At 38.9% G+C, this 20,215-nt stretch overlaps 1 protein-coding gene across 1 annotated transcript; it reads left to right on the top strand.

Annotated features, from left to right (window-relative positions):
- The first annotated feature begins 1,631 nt into the window (after nt 1-1,631).
- Nucleotides 1,632-6,230, top strand: marcksa (myristoylated alanine-rich protein kinase C substrate a). Its single transcript, XM_077221181.1, has 2 exons — nt 1,632-2,066; nt 4,567-6,230. The coding sequence occupies exons 1-2, from the start codon at nt 1,968-1,970 to the stop codon at nt 5,161-5,163; spliced, it is 696 nt and encodes a 231-aa protein (XP_077077296.1). The 5' UTR covers nt 1,632-1,967; the 3' UTR covers nt 5,164-6,230.
- The last annotated feature ends 13,985 nt before the right edge of the window (nt 6,231-20,215 follow it).

The raw sequence follows: 20,215 nt of genomic DNA, 5'->3' as shown, positions 1-20,215 counted from the left end.
CATGAAATGCGAAATACCTCTAGTTTTGTTTTCTTCCAGTTGCGCTCCATTTTTCTGGCTGCTCTCTTAAGGGCCTGAGTGTGCTCGTTGTACCATGGTGTTGGACTATTTTCATTAATCTTCTTTAGGAGCAACTGTGTCTAAAGTGCTGGAAAAGAGAGAGTTGAAAGTTTCCGTCGCAATATCGAGTTCTTCTAAGTTATCTGGGATGCTGAGATGATGAAACTGATCAGGAAGATTATTTATAAAGCAATCTTTAGTGGCAGAAGTGATAGGTCTAACATATTTGTAACACAGAGTCGCCCTTTGCAGCCTTGGCTAAATTAAGTTTACACGAGACTAGATAATGATCTGAGATGTCATCGCTCTGCTGTAAAATTTCAACAGCATTTTTGTTTGACTGGCTGATACTCACCACAGTTGTTTGATGGATTTGTAAAAGGCGCGAGAGCGCGAGCAAAATAAAAAAATAAAGAGCGCACATATGGCACGCTAACAGGCTAGCAAATTACTAGCGTGTTGTGCTAGCAACAATTTAGATTGAAGCCAGCGATCTAAGGTTAATATGTGATGTTGAGTAAGTTATATTTAGCAGTATAAACAACAGGAAATTATAGTAAATAAGGATTCAAAACAGAAAGATATACGAAGCTTACAGACGCAAACCAACTCAGCAGCAGCAGCAGGCAGACAGGGACTGATTTGTGAGTTGATAAATGTTATGTAAATAAAAAAGTCTAAATTCAATCTATTCATCATAAAAAGCGATTGTGTCTTTTCAGAAATTTTGGACTAAACCGTTTTATTCAAATGGATTAGTTTTATGAACTTTTGATGAACGTTTTGAAGCATAAAATTGGTAGTTGCGTAGCTGTCAATGGAGGGACAGAAATCTCAGATTTCATCAAAAATATCTTCAATTGTGTTCTGAAGATGAACGACGGTTTGGAACGACATGAGGGAGAGTAAATTTCATTTTTGGATGAACTATCCCTTTCTTTAACATGCCATTAAAACTAAATAAAGCATTGAACAGGTGATTGACTGTCCCCCTTGCATTACTGCATTACTTATTGTTACTGCTAACATGTTATCGCTCATGCACATTATTTAGGCTACATGAATAACAATGTCACTTTACAAATTAACAAAAAAAAGTGATGGTGTTATGCACAAAGGACATTCTTTTAGTTACTTAAATATAATCTTAAATAACTTTTATTTTGTGATGAAATATTAACTTTCTAGATTTGCTGGAGATCAGTAGTCACACATTTGGCAGTCAAATAAATTAGAGGGACGTGTTTCTTAGATTATTAGAAAAAAAGGTTATCACGTATCTTTCAAAGTAAAAGGTTTCTTCATTTTTTAATGTACAAATGAAAAGTTTTGATGATAACCTCATGATGAAACCATTTCTAAGATGCTGGGTAGGTTCCAACATAGATAGGACAAACGGTTTTGGAAAAAACAGATGTATGGATTCTCTAAAATTATTCCTGGTTTTATATTTACAACCATGTAAGTTTCTATTGTTCGCTTCAGACTTTTAAGACCCGCCCAGAGTCAGACGCTCTGTTACGATTGGCTGGTTCAGATGTAAGTTGCGCCCTCTCGCTGATAGTCGATCCTGATTGGTCGACAACGGCTCCGAGTGACGTCATCCCGCGGAATGCCTATTCATCAGTGCAGTTGGGCGTTGGACGCATCTTATTAGCGACCAGGGAAATCTCTCCATTTTCTGTGCAGTCTCTAGAGTGTTACGGGCACAAATCTAGGATTTAAATAATTGCATTTTCCAGGGTTTTCCCCACCGGTTTCCTTCTCTGAGACTGGAACCGCTCGCTTCGTTGACTTGCAGTGAAGCTCGTCGGCCATAGCCTTCTCTGTTTATTCCGGGAAAGAGGCTTCGCTTGTTGCTCTTTGTTCGGTGCTGGGTCTGTTGAGCTCTTTGTTGGAGTGAAAGCATGGGAGCGCAAGTCTCTAAGACAGCTGGAAATGGAGAAACGGCTGCAGAAAAGCCCGGAGAGGCTGTTGCAGCTTCACCATCTAAAGCCAACGGGCAGGTAACAGATATAAACCCGTTAATTTCACAAGAGAACTGGTTTAATCATGTTGTGTTCACTATAGGAGTTCTGCTGGAGACCCGCATCCAACAACCACGGGCGCTTTGTCAATCCTCAATATCCAATAGATAAGAAGTTCTTATGTGTTAAATATATGTATGATCGTAAAATGTTGCTTAATTTTTTTCCGAAATCAGATTTAGCATTATTTGTTCAGGAGAACCCTTTGTTTCGAATTGAATGGGGTCGAAAGAGGTTGTGTTGGGTTTATGTGGACAAACTATAGGGGATTGTGTGGGGAATAATTGAGTGTGTGTGTGTGTGTGTGTTTCTACCGTCTTGAGAACGAGGGGGAAATGTGGGGGTTGATTTGTTAGAGTAACAATGACTCGCCACGCCTTTATTCACAGAGGCTCGATAGTCGCTTCAGGATCACAATGGATTGAATCCGTCCATCGGGGAAATCGCATCAGAGCAACGAAAACTGCTGTAATCAGAAAATACATTAGCCAATACTGTGCTGTGATGGCCATTCATACAATCGTTGTTTTGTACAGGTTTGTGTGCTTTTTTGGGGGCGCCGTTAGTTCTGTCGCAGCGTTGATGGCGGTTGTGTTGTGTATTACACTGTAACGCGCCTCAACTCATATGGCAAGCCGTTTTGACTTTTAATCATTCCCAGGATATGAATTCTTCATTCTTCAATAATTTTCACTAGTTAAAATGCTAGTTCTTGATATCAGGAGTTAGATTTCTACCAGAAACAATGGCAATTTTTGATATCAGGAATTGCATTTCCACTAGTAAAAATGTTAATTCTTGATATCAACAATGACGTCATCACTAACAGAAGTACTAATTCTTGATGTCTGTAATTGTATTTTCACTATTTAAATGTCACCATAGGCTGCCATTGTAATTCAAGAATTGATTTCTTACTATTTAAAATTCACAAATCAGAAATATAATTCTTCCTTGCACACTGAGTCCGAATTTTTGCACGTTAAAAAATAAATACGACCTCATATTGTGTCAGTCACGTTTTAACTTGCTTCTGAAACTTTTATTGTTTTGAGGTGTTTTGACAAATTGAAATTTTCGGACTTTTACTATTACAAATCCTAATGTTTGATATCATGATTGTGATTGTTACTAGTAAAAAAAAGTCATTTTAGATATCTGAAATTTCTCTCCTTATTCATATCAGAAATACATTTTCAGATATCAGATATAACAAATGTAACATGTCGTAATACATTTACAGATATCAAGAATTAAAAGGATTGTTCACCCAAAAATTGAAATTACCCCATGATTTACTCACCCTCATGCCAATCTAGGTGTATATGACATTCTTCTTTCTATGGATGGCCCGATGCTGGCATCTGGGATCGGGTCGATACTGTCCTCATATACTCGTACTCATAAAAATTCGCCGATACCACGCCCCGATACCACGTACATTTTGCAAAACGAAACTGGCCGCCGCGAGTGCTTTGTCGAGGTGAACTGAGGCATAGGGACGTGCACTCCCAACGCAAAAGAGTGCGGCGCGGCACTATATCTGATGCGCGGGCGCGGGTGGTAATGCACTCACTCTGTGTGTGCGGGTTCCGGGAGAATAAAACGATTCGCGGGACTCCCGCAAACTAGAAATATCTATGAATACAACATATTAAAACTAATAGATTTTCATTCATCTGTTGCAGAAAAGCAAGAAGAACAACTAAAACAAAATAGAAACGATTTACAGGCCAGAGTTTCTATTCATAACATGTTTGCAGCATTGAGCGATGTAGCCAATCACAGACATGTGTGTTGATTTCTTGAACGCAATGGCTAATCAGAAGCATTTAAGATAGACTCCCCTCACTGCTCAAAACTTTTTTGTTCAGTGCTGAATTCTGTATGCTGGCAAATCCTCTAATTATAACAAACAAAGTGTGGATATTATGAAAGATTCATTTGTGCAGTCAGCTTCATTGATAATAACAGATGTGTGAGATCGCGATGAACTGTCAGCTTTTTAGGAATTAGACTATTAAGGGAGCGCACTTTGGGCGCATTCAGTCATGTCAGACCATGCACGCAGTAACTTCTTGCTTTTATGTTAAATTAACAGTGGTTTGTGTGTTAATACGTTTATTATTTTACTCATTATTATTTATTTTTAGACTTGTTAAAACAAGCAGAGAAGAAAATAAAAACAGTCTTCTAACCTGTGTTCTAAAATAGTCTTCTGTCTTCTTTTCTGGGAGCCTATAGTTACTTTTGCGGTAGAAATATCGGTATCGGTATCGGCAAGTACACAAATGTAAATACTCGTACTCGTATCGGTTTGAAAAAAATGGTATCGGGCCATCCCTACTTCTTTCAGACAAATACAATCGGAGTTATATAAACAAAAAAATTCCCGGCTTTTCCAAGCTCTATAATGGCAGTGAGTGGAGGTTGAGAGTTTGAAGCTGGTTGTGTAATGATGCTCTGTGTTTTGCTTCAGGAAAACGGTCACGTGAAGGCGAACGGAGACGCGTCTCCAGCGGCGGCTGAGGAGGTTCAGGCTAACGGCAGTGCTGCTGGAGAGAAGCCTGAGGATCCTGCAGAGAAGGAGCCCGCGGAGGGAGAAGAGGAAAACACTGAAGCGAGTGCTACTGCTGAAGAGCCCGCCAAATCTGAGGATCCAGCAACTCCCTCCGCAAGCAACGAGACGGCGAAGAAGAAGAAGCAGCGCTTCTCTTTTAAGAAGTCCTTCAAGCTAAGTGGCTTCTCTTTTAGGAAAACCAAGAAGGAGACTGGAGATGGAGCTGAGGATGTGGTGGAGGAAGACAAAACTGAGGGAGCTGAAGCTGTTGAAAGAGGAGCTTTAGATGAGAACACCAAACCAGCAGAGGAGCCAGCTGGAGAAACCAAACCAGTAGAGGAGAAACCAGTAGAGGAGTCCAACGCTGCCAGTCCTGCCACTGAAGAGCCCAAAGAGGAGGAGAAACCAGTGGAGTCAGTACCAGATCCCACTGCCTCTCCGAGTGAAGCGCCTGCTCCCACGGGACAAGAACCAGGATGCAGTCCAGAGGACCGTCCGGAACCGGCCACAGAGTAAGAGAGAGAGATGGAGAAAAAGAACAGATAATCAAGGAATATTTCCATTGTACAATTGAGTAATGCCAGGGTATTGGACTTTGGAGAACTTTGTCTGCAACAAGGAATATTTTCATGATTTTTTATTAGTCTTTATTTTTTTTTTATATCTGCCCCTCCACAAATCTTGCTCGACCAATGTGGTTATTCCTAGAGTTGTGAAATCGATGGCTGAGTTGAATACAGAAAAAAAAGGGATATTTATCTATTTTTGGCATCAGTATTAACTCTTAGTTTTTTGGGGGGGATTTTTATACAAATAAAACTGTAAACTTATTTAAAATGTCTGGACATGACTGTGGATTACAGGCAGCTTGTTTAGGGGTCAAAAAGGGATGCAGGGATTAGAAATGGGAGGTTTATATACATGACATATACCTGTGGCACCTTGATCACTCATCATTAAACCACAGACGTAAAGAAAAGCCCAAAAACAGAATGACCATCAATTCATCCACTACAGTTTACAACACTAAAGTGATTTAATTTTTTTATATTCTAAATTCCAGCCAATATAATCAACAATGCCAAGTTTTAACCACATATTTTGGGAACTTTAGCTATCTGTGATTTCAGTAGGAAAACGATTTGCATATGCTTTATGGTGTATTGCTGGTTCTATGAGCTTATTAAAGTGTAAGTATGTATAGAAGGGGTGTTTTAACTGTGATTATTGTACAAATGATATCTTGATCTCAAGAAGCACATGCAGCTCTTTTATCATCCTTAGACCATTGGAGCAAATTTTGAAGTCAAACCCAAGCTGTGACACGTGTTCTGGTTCCTGTTTATACTGTGCTTTGTTTTGATTACAACAGATGATGCCTTTTGACAAAATTAAGGAACTTGTCAGATGCAATGTTTGTGTAGCATCTTGTCTCTTTCTTTTGTAAATATTGGAGAATCTTTTACGTTTGACTTAGAGATTGAATGTAACTTTGCCTACAAAATTTCAATGAAACTCACTGAAGGTGTTCTACATTTTTTGTGAGTACACTAAAAGCAAAATAAATGTGAATAAAATTTGAATTGTTTAATCTCTTTTATTTACAAGTCATTAATAATTAGTTGCCATTGATCTTTAAAAAAAAATTTTGTTTTAAAAATGTAAAACAAATATTTCAGATAATAGTATGTTGCATGTGGATCAAGTGAAGGATTTAAAATTTTTAAGTAATTTTGTGTACAAAAACCTTCATCCTTCCCTCGTGTTCTGTGACAAATCCTTTCCTCGCAGGTCAAAATGATCCGAAGGCCTAAAATTATACTTTTTTATTTATTTTTTGTCCAACAAGCTTAATTTATTTCATTTTGATAATATTTTTTCTACATTTGAATGCACTTTTTTATTTTTTATTATATATACCTTTAAATTACTAGATTTAAATAATAAATAAATACATAGTAATTTAAGCACATTCCTTACATTCTTTCAACTTAAATTCAAAATGTCAATTTCATTCATAAACATTTTAAGTCAGCTCAAAAATATCTTCCATTGGATGTCTGCCGACCTCTTGTGGAAAAATATATATATATAACATGATATTTCATGACTCTTGCCACTAGATAGCCTTAGCACTATATGGAGCAAATTAACTGTTTCCGTTGGGTCCTAAAGTCAGTTTTTCTTCAGTATGCTTTCAGATACACATGTAGACATTGTAAAATAATTTTTTGGTAAAGTTTTAGCATTTTTAGTTTGAATTTTGAGCATTTTTAGGTTTTTCTATGTGTACTGAAGCATTCCTCGCATTTACATTTATTCATTTAGCATTCCATTCATTCCTATGGATGAATGACAGGGGAACTCTGATCAATTGCTCCATTTCTTCCTTGCTGCTGGTCTGCATCTGTATGCTCCGTAGCCTATAGCTTTCTGCTTTGAATCTCTATTTACTATCATTCCTTGTTGTTTATATTGCTTTTTATAACTTACTCATCAACATATATTAGTTACACATTAATCTGACAGCGCTAGCTTTTATCTAAATCGTTATGGCTAGCACAACACGTTAGTATCTCGCTAGCCTGTTAACCTGCCATCCGTGCTTTGCGCGCGCTTTTTTCGAGTCAATTAAAGGTGCCTTTCGTAATATCCGCAAAAAAATTCAATTCATACTCCACATTCCATACCAGATGGGGGCAGTGTACCTCCAGAAAGCTAATTGGTCTACTGTAGAGTAACAAACGAGAAACAGCATAGTCTCTACCTTCACAACGACCCTAGAGCCATAGCTGAAGCCGAGCCAACTCCTAATAGAGGACGTTTTGACTCCAGAGGAACGTTGTTTGATGTCAAGTGATTTTTAAATGACATCTTCAAGCTACTCCCCTTCACCAGTGAATGTTCATATTCGTTTTGTTCATATTACATTTTTATTGTTAGTTTGAATTACATTAATTTGACAGACAGGATTCGCTGCTGTTGACCAAGCTAGCGCCATTCAGAGCTGCCTACTCTCACGAATTCACCGTCATCGATTCTGTCAATAATATTACGCAATTCAAACAAAAAATACCGTTTTGGCGCTTGTAAATGTTAACTTTACACGACAGATCCCTAGCGCACGTGAACCAATCATCTCTACTAGCTAATAGTAAAAACACACGAACACTTTTGAAAGATACAGTATGCTACAACTTACCAAAATGTATTCTTCATACATAATACCGACCAATCATTTTTTTAATCAGCGGGCAGAGATCAATAACATAGTGGAGAACAAATATGTCAGATTTACCTCAGGAAAGTAATTTAGTAAACATAATATAGCTCACGTAGTTCTCATTACACCTTTCAATGTAGCCATCGCTAACTTTAGAACTTATATCGAACAGCCTTCGATACATTTCTATGTTATAACTTCCCGAAAAAACTAAATAAACATATAAAACAAACTTCTAGCGAAATACTAACAGCATCTTACTTACCAATCCAAAAGAAATGTTGCAAGTTCGGAGTCAAACCTCATTTCTTTCATTTCCATTAGCTGTCTCCAACGATGGAAAGCAGTGCCAATGTTAACTCTGGTTCTGCTCCTTTTTTTATCCAATTTTATTTGTGATTCCGAGCGCGTTTTTTTCCCCTGCAGCGGGTGGTTGTGGTAAGGGTCTCTTGACAAGGATTCAGCCATTGTTCCACTCTCTTCGCTGAACTGAACTGTACTAGTGGGGTGTACTTTCCACACGATTGACATCAGGTTCAAATAAAAAATAAAAGGTTACCTCAATTCTGACACATGGCACCTTTAAACAACTGTGGTGAGTAGGATCACTCAACAAACAAGGTGAGTAAATGTCTTCTCCTGTTATTGTCACTTGCACTTCGTGTCACATGTATAGTATCGCCTTTTCTGTCAGCGGTGAGGACTACACATGTGATAAATAGAGGGAGACAGTCAGGCTGACGAAGAAGATTTCAGAACTAAAGACACGCATCCAAACTTTAATGGAGGGTAGTAAGAATGCAAGGGCTTTAGATACTGCTTTAGATGCGAATAGCTTAGTGAATTCTGTACATTGTTCGGTTCCGGTGTGGTACAGTGTTGGGTCCCGCTGAAGTGTTGGGTCCCAGCTTAGGACCCAAGCAATCCGATTGGTTCAAAGCACGTTTTATGGGTAATCCCTTTAGTGCCTGGTAACAAATCAGACAAAATCACTTTATTGTAGAAGACTTTTGAACTACGTTATAACGAGTCATTAATTTCTTTTAAAGGGTAACTAAACCCTAAACCAACTTTTTTTAGTTAATGATCTGTAAGAATGGGGCTTTATTAGTACTGGTCATTGATTCAAGTGATTTTTTTGACATTTGTGTATAAAGTGTTTTAATTCTACAATATATGGTGTAAAAACGTCTGAGTGCTGCCCTCTTCAGGTTGAACGGTGGCTACTGCAGTTGAATTTGCCTATTGGCTGTTTGCGTTAGTTCGTGACGTAAGCGGTGAGAACTGACGTAGGCAGCTTCCAGCTTACCACGCCCTTGGTACGAGCTACCACGCCCATGGCAGTATAAAAACCATCTTGTTTCGTCAAAACCACTGTAGCGTGTCAGGAGTTGGAATTGCGAGTATTGAAAACGATCAGGATAGAGTATATTAGCATCTATTTAGCATAGCATTTATATAGTTATTTAGATTATTTCATGTAGCCTAGGTAGGTAATTAGCATATTTGTTAGTGTAGTATTGTTAGAAGCATAGTTAGTAGCATAGTATTGCGTCAGTTAGGATAGCTTCAAGTTAGCGTAGATTATCTGTATTAAGTACAGTGGTCAGGATGGTACGTAGGTGTAGTGTTGCTGGTTGCAACGGCACTGCTGGACTGTATAGGTTTCCAGCAGACTTGGAAATTATGCGCCAGTGGTTGCGGGATTGCTTCTCCAATGTAATGGAGGTGGAAATGGGCTTCTCCACACTGCTCACGCTGAAAAGAGTCACAGTGCCAAACACTGCTCCTCCTGCATGGGGTCCACCGCCGTCTTGAGGTGAGTGATCATATATATTTGAATCACAATTTATGGTTAGGCTAAAGTTAATCCTCTGGGGTCGACAAACGCGCCGGTGCATTTTGCTGGATTTTTTCACATAGCGGCAAAATATGAATATGCCTACAGAGCGCACACTATTGACATCAACTCGATAAAACTCATCAGATCCATGAACATGTCGTCTTGCGACCGTGTTAGGAATAATAATAACATAATAGTAATACTCCTGGAGAAAATTACCTCAGAAGTTTGTGAGTTAATTAACGTTAACTAATAGTATTTATAAACATTTTAAAATCTCTAAAATTACTGAATATAAGACCGTAATTGTAAACCATAACACATTTTTTTTTAGTCTACTATGACCAGAGAAATTGGGTGCCAGACTGAACCAGTCAGCTTGGTCAGCTCCAGACCTGCAGGTGTGCAGGCTAACGTGAAGCCCATGAGGAGAAGCAAAGGTGATTTTGAATAGTATGGAGCTTTTGAATGTTTTTCATCATATAGTTAAGATTATATAATTTTGTTTGGTACTTTCGCTGCTTATTGACAACAAATCTATTATTAATCTGTGTAGCCACCCAGGTCAGAATGCCTAACAGGAGTGTGTCGTGTGACACAGGTACACTGATGGAGCCTTTCACAGAGTGTCCCGGGGCAACCTCTACACCATTAAAGAGGAAAAGATGTGAGGTGTCCACTGATCACTCCAGCTACCATCAAGATGGAGGTGATAGCACCATGAACAGTACAAGGTAATGCGTTTAGTCCCGTTAGGTTTTTCAAGTAGGCTATTTGAATGTTCTAATTTAGCAATTAACGTTACTTGTTTTTAAATACTTTTGATTTGTTGTCATTAAGTTATTTCTGATACATACACATTACATAACCAAATTATGATTATTTATGCTTTTATTTAAATTTGTTTCCTTTTTTTTCCTTTTACATAGAGTCTTTAATGAAGTATTACCCCACAAAGTGACTAAGTACATTGTTTATAAAGATAAACTGCTGGAGCTTTTTAGAAGATGCCCCGTCTGCACCCAGAGTTTGGTTGTTTCACAAAAAACCATTGGGACACTTCTCTGTGTCAAACAGCACTGTGCTTACTGTGAGTACTCCAGTGATTGGTCGAGCCAGCCAATGGTAAACAATATACCAGCGGGAAACCTACAGCTCTGTGCAGCTGTTCTGTTCACTGGCTCATCGTTTTGCCAGATATCGAAGGTGAGAGATAATAACATAGCGCTGTCATAATTGCACATCACCCCTTAGGTTATTATGTGAAGATGTATTTTTTCTCTTTTAGTTCTTGGATGCCTTCAAAATCCAGGGGATCCCTGAGCCGTGTTTCCACAAGCATCAGGCCAAGCTCCTTATCCCAACCATAAACTGGCAGTGGAAGATCGAGCAGGATAAAGCTATTGAAAATGCCATTGCTGATGGGGCTGTGACTCTTGGTGGGGACATGAGAGCTGATTCACCTGGTAATAAATAACTCATTAATTATATGTATGTGTATGTATATATATATAGAGTCCAACAAATGGTTCAATAAGAATACATGTATTGTTACACCCCTATATATATATATATATATATATATATATATATATATATATATATATATATATATATATATATATATATATATTAGACTGCTGTCAGGCTTTGTTGACGTTGGCTTTGTGCAAATAACACTATAGTAGGACATTCAGCAAAATATGGCAGCCACACCATGATGGACCTCAAAGTGGAGGATACATTGGTTTTTAATCAATTATTCCATTTTTTTTTATATACATTTATTTTTTTTATATAAAATTTAACCTTTCTTCCCTGGAACTAACCGGTTTGTAACTGTCTCTTCCATCTCACCATATAACTGTACGTAAGTGCCATATACAGCTTGTAACACATATGGGTTCAGTGCTACAGGCTCAAAGCCTGGATGTGCCGTTACACAGCCCACTCCACCAATCTGGTCACACCTGTGTACTACCTACAACATGAGAATTGTTTATTTCTACTTTGTTAGGATGATTTATTTATTATTTGGTATGTGGAGGCTGTGTTTTTTCAGGGTTCGTACAAGGTGCTGACAATGCTTGAACTTGAATTTGACTTGAAATTTATGAAATGGAGCTTAAAATATTGAAAGACAATATGTGAAATTAGTGTTTCACTTTATTGATAAAGCAACCTTTTCACAAAAAATTATATCTTTATGAGATAGGCTGAAGCTTTAGAACCATTTGCATGGCTATGAGTGTGATATTGTTCATAAATATCCAAGTATACTGTATGATACAGCTTTTATTCTTCAGGTCAACCATATTCATGAGGTGGAAATCTGTTTGAATGCAATATCTTTGTCATAGTAACCTTTCAATTGTTAAAGTTTCCATAGTAATTGCATCTTCTTCACTTTATTTTGTATAGCTTTATTTTATTTTGTTTATTTCTGTTTACCTAATTCTCTGTATGAACTTAAGTTAAGACCGCAGTTTGAGCCAACGGCTCGAATTGATATGGCTCTGGCCCAGTGTCCACAGACAATTCACCCTCCTCCACTTCAGGTGAAGGTGGGGGAGAAAAGTCCTCGACTCCAAATGACCGCTCTGTGGCAAAGCTACTTGCGTCACTCCAATCACTCTCCATTTTAAAGTCTGACAGCAGCTGTCAATGAATCCGTCTCTGCGGGTCTCAGGTGCACGCCCCAACCGACCCCCCTCCCGCAAGAAAAAAAATTCTTGGGGGGAGCGACAGACTCAGGGACAGGTTCTTTGACAGGCTCTGGAACAGGCTCTGGATCCGGGACAGGCTCAGGTGCAGCCTTAGGGACAGGCTCAGAAGGCTCAGGTTCGAGGCCAGAAGGTTCAGGCTCGGGAAGCATGATGTTAATAGTCTCTGGCTCGGTGGCCATGACGTGAGTAGTCTCTGACTCGGCGGGCATGACATGAACAGTCTCTGGCTTGGCGTGCATGACGAGAACAGTCTCTGGATCGGCGGACATGACGTGAACAGTCTCTGGCTCGGTGGGCATGACGTGAGTAGTCTCTGGTTAGGCGGGACTGACGTGAAGCGCAGGCTCGGCAGGACTAACGTGAAGCGCAGACTCTGCAAGACTGACGTGAATCGCAGGCTCGGCAGGGCTGACGCGAAGCTCAGGCTTGGCAGGGCTGACGTGAAGAAACTCAGGCTCGGCGGGAATGACGTGGAGATCGAGGTACGGCAAGGTCGACGAGAAGAATGTCAGGCTCAGTAAAAAAGTCTATTAAATCCATTTCCTTCGGGTCTGACACAATGATCGTTAAGGAGGGTTCAGGAGGGGTGATCTCGGCGGGACGAGATCCAGGAAGGGCGGTCTCAGCGGGAAGAGACTCAGGAAGGGCGATCTCAGCGGGACGAGATCCTGAAGGGCGATATCGGCAGCACGAAACCCTGGAAGGGCGATCTCCTCTACGTGGCTGTTGCAGAGCCCAACAGTGTATCTCTCATTATGCCACAGTACCCACTCCACATACTCCTCGAAGTTCCCCCGAGGCCCATCTCCGGCGTTGAGACCTGCCCAGAAGAACACACAGAGGCTGGTGTCATCATAATGAACAAACGGTACTAAGTCCAAATACCTCTGTGTGTGGGCCTTGAGGGACTGATCCTCCTGGGAGAGTAGGAGGATCTTCACTGCTGCAAAATCCATATTGTGGTCTGTCGTTCTGTCACGGGCTGGTTGAAGCTGGATCAGAAGTGGGATCTCAATTGCAGCAGTGTTTATTTAAACAAACAAGATTTTACATGGACAGGATTCAAAGGAAACAAAAGAACAGAACAACCACACATGTAGTGACGACGACAGACAACTAACAGACTGAAAACACCGGGCTTAAATACACAGAACAAACAAAAGGACATGAAGTAATTAACTGAACACAGGTGAATGACGTGATGGCGATAAGGGACAGGTGAAATAAGTCAAGAAAGACGAGGAGCGGGAAAACTGGGAACAGGACTGAACCAAATACACAATGAAGGGGGGATACTCAGGAAACCAGATACAGGACTAACATAACCCTGACACAGATAAAGTCCAGTTCTGGTTTATTTATTTGAGGGCCAATGTCCTGAAGAGTTTAGCTCCAACCCTAATTAAACACACCTGAACAAAATGTTTTCAGGATTACTAAAAAATAATTTTTGTCAGGGTTGGAGCTAAACTCTGCAGGACAGTGGCCCTCGAGGACCGTAGTTGCCCATCCCTGGTTTAAATCATACTTATCTGACCGTTAACAGTTTGTAGCAGTAAATTAAGAGATGTCTTATCGGTCAAAAGTTCAGTATGGTGTACCACAAGGCTCAGTACTAGGACCGTTGCTTTTCACTCTGTACATGCTACCCTTAGGAGATATCATTAGGAAGCATGGCATTAGTTTTCACTGTTATGCTGATGATACTCCGCTCTATATTTCTTCACGCACTGACGAAACTTACCAATTCACAAAGTTAACGCAATGCATAGCTGATATAAAAAAACTGGATGACTAGTAATTTCCTACAACTTAATTCTGAAAAAACAGAGAGTCTAATTATTGGACAAAAAATTTCCTCATGTAATAACCTAGAATACTGTGTAATACTTGATGGCTGCTCTGTCAAGTCTTCGTCGTCGGTTAGGAACCTGGGTGTGCTCTTTGATACCAATCTTTCATTTTCAAGTCACTATTATCTGTAAAACCGCATTTGTTCTTACAAATATATCTAAATTATATCATATGAACACTCAATTTAATTTTTTTTTTAAATATATTTTCCGGGTCAGATTATGAGTCATAAGACAGATGTTGAGAAATGTTAGGGCCCAAGCACTGAAAGTGTTTTACTTATCACCACATGACCAAGGAAAAAAAAGGGTCTCTTGACTATTTTTACTTTCTTTGTTTTTTTGTTTTTTACAGTGCAAGGTTTTTCTTCTTCCAACCTGCCCCAACAGTTGGCTTTGGTGTTTGTGTTAGAAAGCCTTTTCTAGACCAATGAATGCTTATTTGCAGTCACTTGCTTTAACCTTTCAAAGATAAATCATTTGTTCAAATGGAGGCTCAGTGTACTCTGTCAAACCCTGTGGCCCATTGGTGCTATTCAATGCCGTGATGATGTCATAAAGCAGTACCTGATTATACAGCGGCCCCACCCAACCTTCTCCAATATCAAGGTCACACACATACAGACACAAAGAAAGAGAGATCAAAATATGCTGTTGGGGAACACATTATCACCATAGAGACCAATATGCACAATATGCCTCAACAAAAGTTGAAGTTAAAAAATAGATCTTCAAAAGGAGTAAGAGGATCTAGCCTCGAAGTAACATGTGATGTCATTTCTACAGGTTCTGATGTGAACAAACATAATTCTAGCAACCTCCAAACATGTTACTAAGTTCTTTACATGAATGTGTTTAATTAAAGACATTATCTTTGACACATAAGTTGTCATTTGTAAGCAACTATCGTAAAGGTCCCAAACGAGTCGCACCATCAGATAAAACAGTAGCAGTGTCTTTTCGCTTCAAGGTTGAGATTTGTAAAGACTTCACTGTAAAGGCCAATTCACACCACAATACAAACGCCAACAAAGACCAACAAACAAATTGGCAGTTGGATTTATAGTTTTATTGAAAAATAACAGTCATGTTCAAACTGCCCCAACAGAGAGATAAACGCTGATTGAACATGTTCAGTCGGGTGGAAACAAACCCCACCAACGCCAACAGACACTAGACGCGTTTCCATTACAGATTTGCGCAAAACTTTTGTAATGTTTTTCTAAATGTTGACAAAAAACTATTGCCAAATGACGGCGTTTCCATTAACCGATGTTATGCGACTAAAACAAAATTTGTTTCCTCTCGCAAACAGTCATTCCAAAAATGATGGCGACAGATGTTGGTAGGTTTACGTATATCCCAGCCACTGCACTGGCCATTATTATTAATCGAAGGAGACGTATGTGTGTTATATAAGCATTAAAGGGTTAGTTCACCCAAAAATGAAAATTCTGTCAGTATTTACTCACCCTCATGTTGTTCCAACCCCATAAGACTTCATTCATCTTCGGAACACAAATTAAAATATTTTTGATGAAATCTGAGATCATTCCTCCATACTAGTCCATAGGCTTCTTCAGGGATTGAACTTGCCGGCCTCGAAAAGTTATTAAAGACATAGTTAAAATAGTCAAAAGTGACTACAGTGGCTCATTCTTAAGTTTATCAAACGACAAGAACACTTTTTGTGCGCAAAAAAAAAAAAAAAAACTTTATTTATTTCAACTATTCATTTCCTTCTCTCTGGGCCTCGAGTCAGGTTACTAGTTTAACAGCGTACGATCTGTTGTTGTACGTCACACGCATCACCCACATGACCAGCGTCGGCCAATAGTGAGCGTACGTGTGATGTAGCTCTACGCAATTGTAAGACTGGAAAAACTTGAAGGACTTTAAGAGAGGGCCACTCTCTGAGAAAACAAAGGAAATTAACATTTTAACTCCCCCTCATGCACTACTGAGACGAAGGTCTCACCTCCCTCATCCTAATCTACATTTCTGTCCCCCATTCTTCATCCTGGCAGAGATCTCCCAAACTCACACAAGAATCTAAATGGTTTAATGTGAATGATTATCATCTAGTTTTATACATATTTGGTATTATTTGAAATGTCTCGGTACGACTGGTACAAATGTCTCATTCCCAAAGAAGTAAACCCAAAAGGTAATAAAGTTCTTAGGAAGTTTAGAAATATCTTCCACACCCTCCAATACTGGAGGGTGTGTCTTTGAGTTAACACCTTCGACCATTTGACTGAATGCTAATTTTCCACTGCTAGCAAATGGTGACTTACAGGTAAAATTCCACTGTAAATGATGTTTAGATTTGAAATGAGGTCTGGGTATATAATGAAACGCAGCGAGAGCTCAGGGCCTTTTTCTATATCTGAGATCGGCCCGTGAGGCTGAGAGTTGCGAGTCTCTCTGCCTCACGCATTTCTTGTCGGGTAAACTTTTTCCTCTTTGTTCTAGAGTATTTGATGTTTTGCATTGATTATACTTGAATTGATTATGAAATTATAATGATACATTTACCTGACATATTAAATTGTGACATTTGATTATTCTAATTGACTTTGACATTATTTGCACTCAAGAGTTTAAAAGAATAGTAAAACATTCGCTCACATTTAATGATGCACAGATATCATTGAAAAACCTTTTCATTTTATGGCGTCAGATGAAACGAGTTAATACATAAGATAAAATGTATTACATTTAACCAAAAATACTTTGCCACGAGAAAAGACAGTAACACGCAAAGACCTTCACCGCTAATTCGAATACCGCCATTGGATCGAGTTAGACGGCCTTACAAAGTGGTGACCTCGACGTGATCTCGCAACAAATGAATTTCACGAGCAACGTCTTTTCCAGCAAAGTATGGGGATTTTAAAATCAACACGAGGTTTGAAAATCTTCTCTTTCTTCTGCCGCTGTGGTAAGTCAACTTTTTCTTCCCTTTTGAGAAGTGTTGAGAAAATGTTGTTTGCATTGTTACGGATCGGAAAGCCATTTGTTTAGTCCAAACGTGAGGACGTGATAGTGGCGGCGCAGATGAAGAATGAAACCCCTTGTTAATAGATTTTAAAGATATCCTTGTTTGCCTAAGCAACAAACAAAAAAAACGAAACCTAAAATCGGAATAACATCTTCCAAATGTTTTTCGTGTAACGTAACTTGATGAGGAGCTGTAAAACAAACCCTAAAAGTTTTCAAATCAGCCGCATGTTTGTCGCCATTGTTGTATTGGCTTTGTTGAAACAAACCAGCAACACGTGAAGAGAATCAGCAAACAGAAAGAAAAATCTAAGTTTGTAAACGATCGGAAAACACATGATTTTATAAATAAAAGGCAGGCCGATGATGCATTGTTTATAAAAAGCTAAATTTGGAAAAACAGGATGATATGATTTACAGGCTAAAATCGGATCTCAAGGCTAAGCTAAATGCTATTGTCCATGCTGTTTCCAAAACAAGGCTAAGCTAAATGCTATTGCCCATGCTGTTTCCAAAACATGGCTAAGCTAAATGCTATTGTCCATGCTGTTTCCAAAACAAGGCTAAGCTAAATGCTATTGTCCATGCTGTTTCCAAAACATGGCTAAGCTAAATGCTATTGTCCATGCTGTTTCCAAAACAAGGCTAAGCTAAATGCTATTATCCATGCATTCAAAAAACGCTTAACCCTTTGTGTGACCACCAGCCCACCATGGGCCCTAGGCCACATTGAATAATATTCTATAATAAACCTAAACTAATCTTTACAAACTTTATATTGCATTTGAAAGCTTCCACTTTAACACAGATGGGATTAAAAGGCAATAATGCAATAATTTGTATTTTCAAATTTGGAGTTGTGCTTCACACATTGTAATGCACTCATAGAACACACTTTATAGTTGTTTGTGCTACTATATGTGCACATAGGCTAATTGTAAGTTTATTCTTTAAACACAGGATTGCTTTATTGTGGGTGTATTTGGAACACTTAGGTAAAGGCTGTTGATGTTGTATTCTAGGCCATGTATCCTGTGTGAACTGAATTAAACAAGTGTGTGTCTATGCTGAATGTGGTTATAATGTGATTCACAATGAATTTGAAAGTCAGAAACAACAAACGCGCATCTCATTAATTCTTGAAAGTCCCGAAACAGAAATACTTTTCATATTCGGAGAACGAAATATTATCACGTTTGAACTAATTCTGGATTGCTCTGAAATTATTTTTCAAAATAGATTACAGGATTCGTATATTTCCACAAGTTTGCGCCAGACATTAGTGACGACTAATACTGAATATCAGATTCAAGTGTACTTGAATGAGGGGAACGAGTTATTTCCGTCCAGAATCAGCAAAATGCTGTTTGATCAACCTGGATTCGGGTGCGTTCCATAACCTCTGTTCCTGAGGTGGCGTTCAAGGGGGCTATTCAAGTGTCTGTTATTGTGTACGTGTGAATACGGCACATCTAAGATATTTAGCCAATTACCTCTGTTTTGATAAGTCAGACTGGCGAGATTGTGTCGTGCATCCTTAGAAGAAGGACTGCAAAGTGATATAGTTTCCTGATCTATAAACGAAAAATATAAAGTAAGAGAAAATAGAATAATCAAACGTTAAAATGACTTTGCCTTCATATAGTCTGAATTTTTGTATCCTTGGTGGAAAACTCCCATAGCTGCGATAAAACCACGCAAAGGAACATAGATGAGAATCAGAAACTGTGAACGCGCATCTCATTAATCCTGAAACAAAAAACTTTTTCATATTCAAAGCTTCAGGGAACGAAATTTCCCCAAATATAAATTGGAACATGTATAATGATCCTGTCCTGTTTACATTATGGGCCGAAAAGGTCGAGCCTACACTGTATAAACTCAATAAAAAAGGTCTTAACATGGACGCTATTGAGAATGAAATTTCCACTTGGTGGAAAACGGTGGGTAGTAAGCAGAAGAAATCAAAACATGGTGAAATAATTGAGGCTTTAAACTTCATGAGTTATAAACGGCTAGATAAGTCAACAACATTTCTATCTTCGCTTATGGATATTAAATGTGAAGAAGTGCATTCTAAAAATGCAGAGGCAAAAATGTCTGAGGCAAAGATTCAAGATCTCCAAACACAGCTAGATAAATTACTAGCTGAGCAGTTAGCCCTGACTGAAAAGTGTAAAAATCACAAATACACCATTGCAGATCTTAAGAATAAACTAAATGCTAAAAAGTGCATGTCTCCCAAAACGCTCAACAGCGATGGGACTAAAAATGTGCACTTCTTAAATGAGCCAGCCTGCTCTAACAATCCTGTATCTTTTCAGACAGGTGAAGCATGTGATAAAGTTTTGAACAGAGTGCCTGTTTCAGCCTTTAAGGTGATACGGCACCCAAATGGCACAGAGTCAACCATTCGGCGTCCTCTAACGGTAACTGAATGTAGCTTGTTTAAAACAGAGATCGGACCATTCCCCTTGAAAGGGCCATTCGAACCATGGTGGAGACGCATTGTTAGTCTAAAACATGCATTTCAGCTTGAACCAAAAGATATTTGGCAAATTGTTATCAGCTCAATTCCAGACGTTCTGAACTATAAGATACCACAGGCTTTGATGACAGGGAACATCGTGCAGTCAATGTATCAAGATGAGCCTGAGGATGAAATCTTTAATAGACTAAAACAATGTCTTCGCGATCTACGTGGTTGTAGTCCTGTTGGATGGGAATTGATTTTCAATCGGAAACAGAATACTGAAGAATCGTTCGAGACGTATGCAGAAAATATGTTTGAACTGTTTGAGGAGTATTCTGGAATTGAAGGTGTTAACCACAACAATGTAACTCTCCTTGATTTACTACTTACAAATGCAGGACCGCGTGTACAGCAATCGCTCATGTATGGTGCTTCTCCAGCAAAAAA

The sequence above is a fragment of the Siphateles boraxobius genome, unplaced genomic scaffold (genome assembly GCF_051911475.1).
Source record: "Siphateles boraxobius isolate OS27281-9 unplaced genomic scaffold, OSU_SipBor_1 8, whole genome shotgun sequence".
Taxonomy (NCBI): domain Eukaryota; kingdom Metazoa; phylum Chordata; class Actinopteri; order Cypriniformes; family Leuciscidae; genus Siphateles; species Siphateles boraxobius.
Note: the sequence above shows the minus strand (reverse complement) of the source record. Positions and strands in the feature narration are given on the sequence as shown.

Bases quoted from the DNA above. Each gene is read 5' to 3' on its own strand.
- marcksa (XM_077221181.1), top strand. From the start codon at position 1,968: ATGGGAGCGCAAGTCTCTAAGACAGCTGGAAATGGAGAAACGGCTGCA. The intron at 2,067-4,566 runs GTAACAGATATA...GTTTTGCTTCAG, and splicing joins CATCTAAAGCCAACGGGCAG to GAAAACGGTCACGTGAAGGC.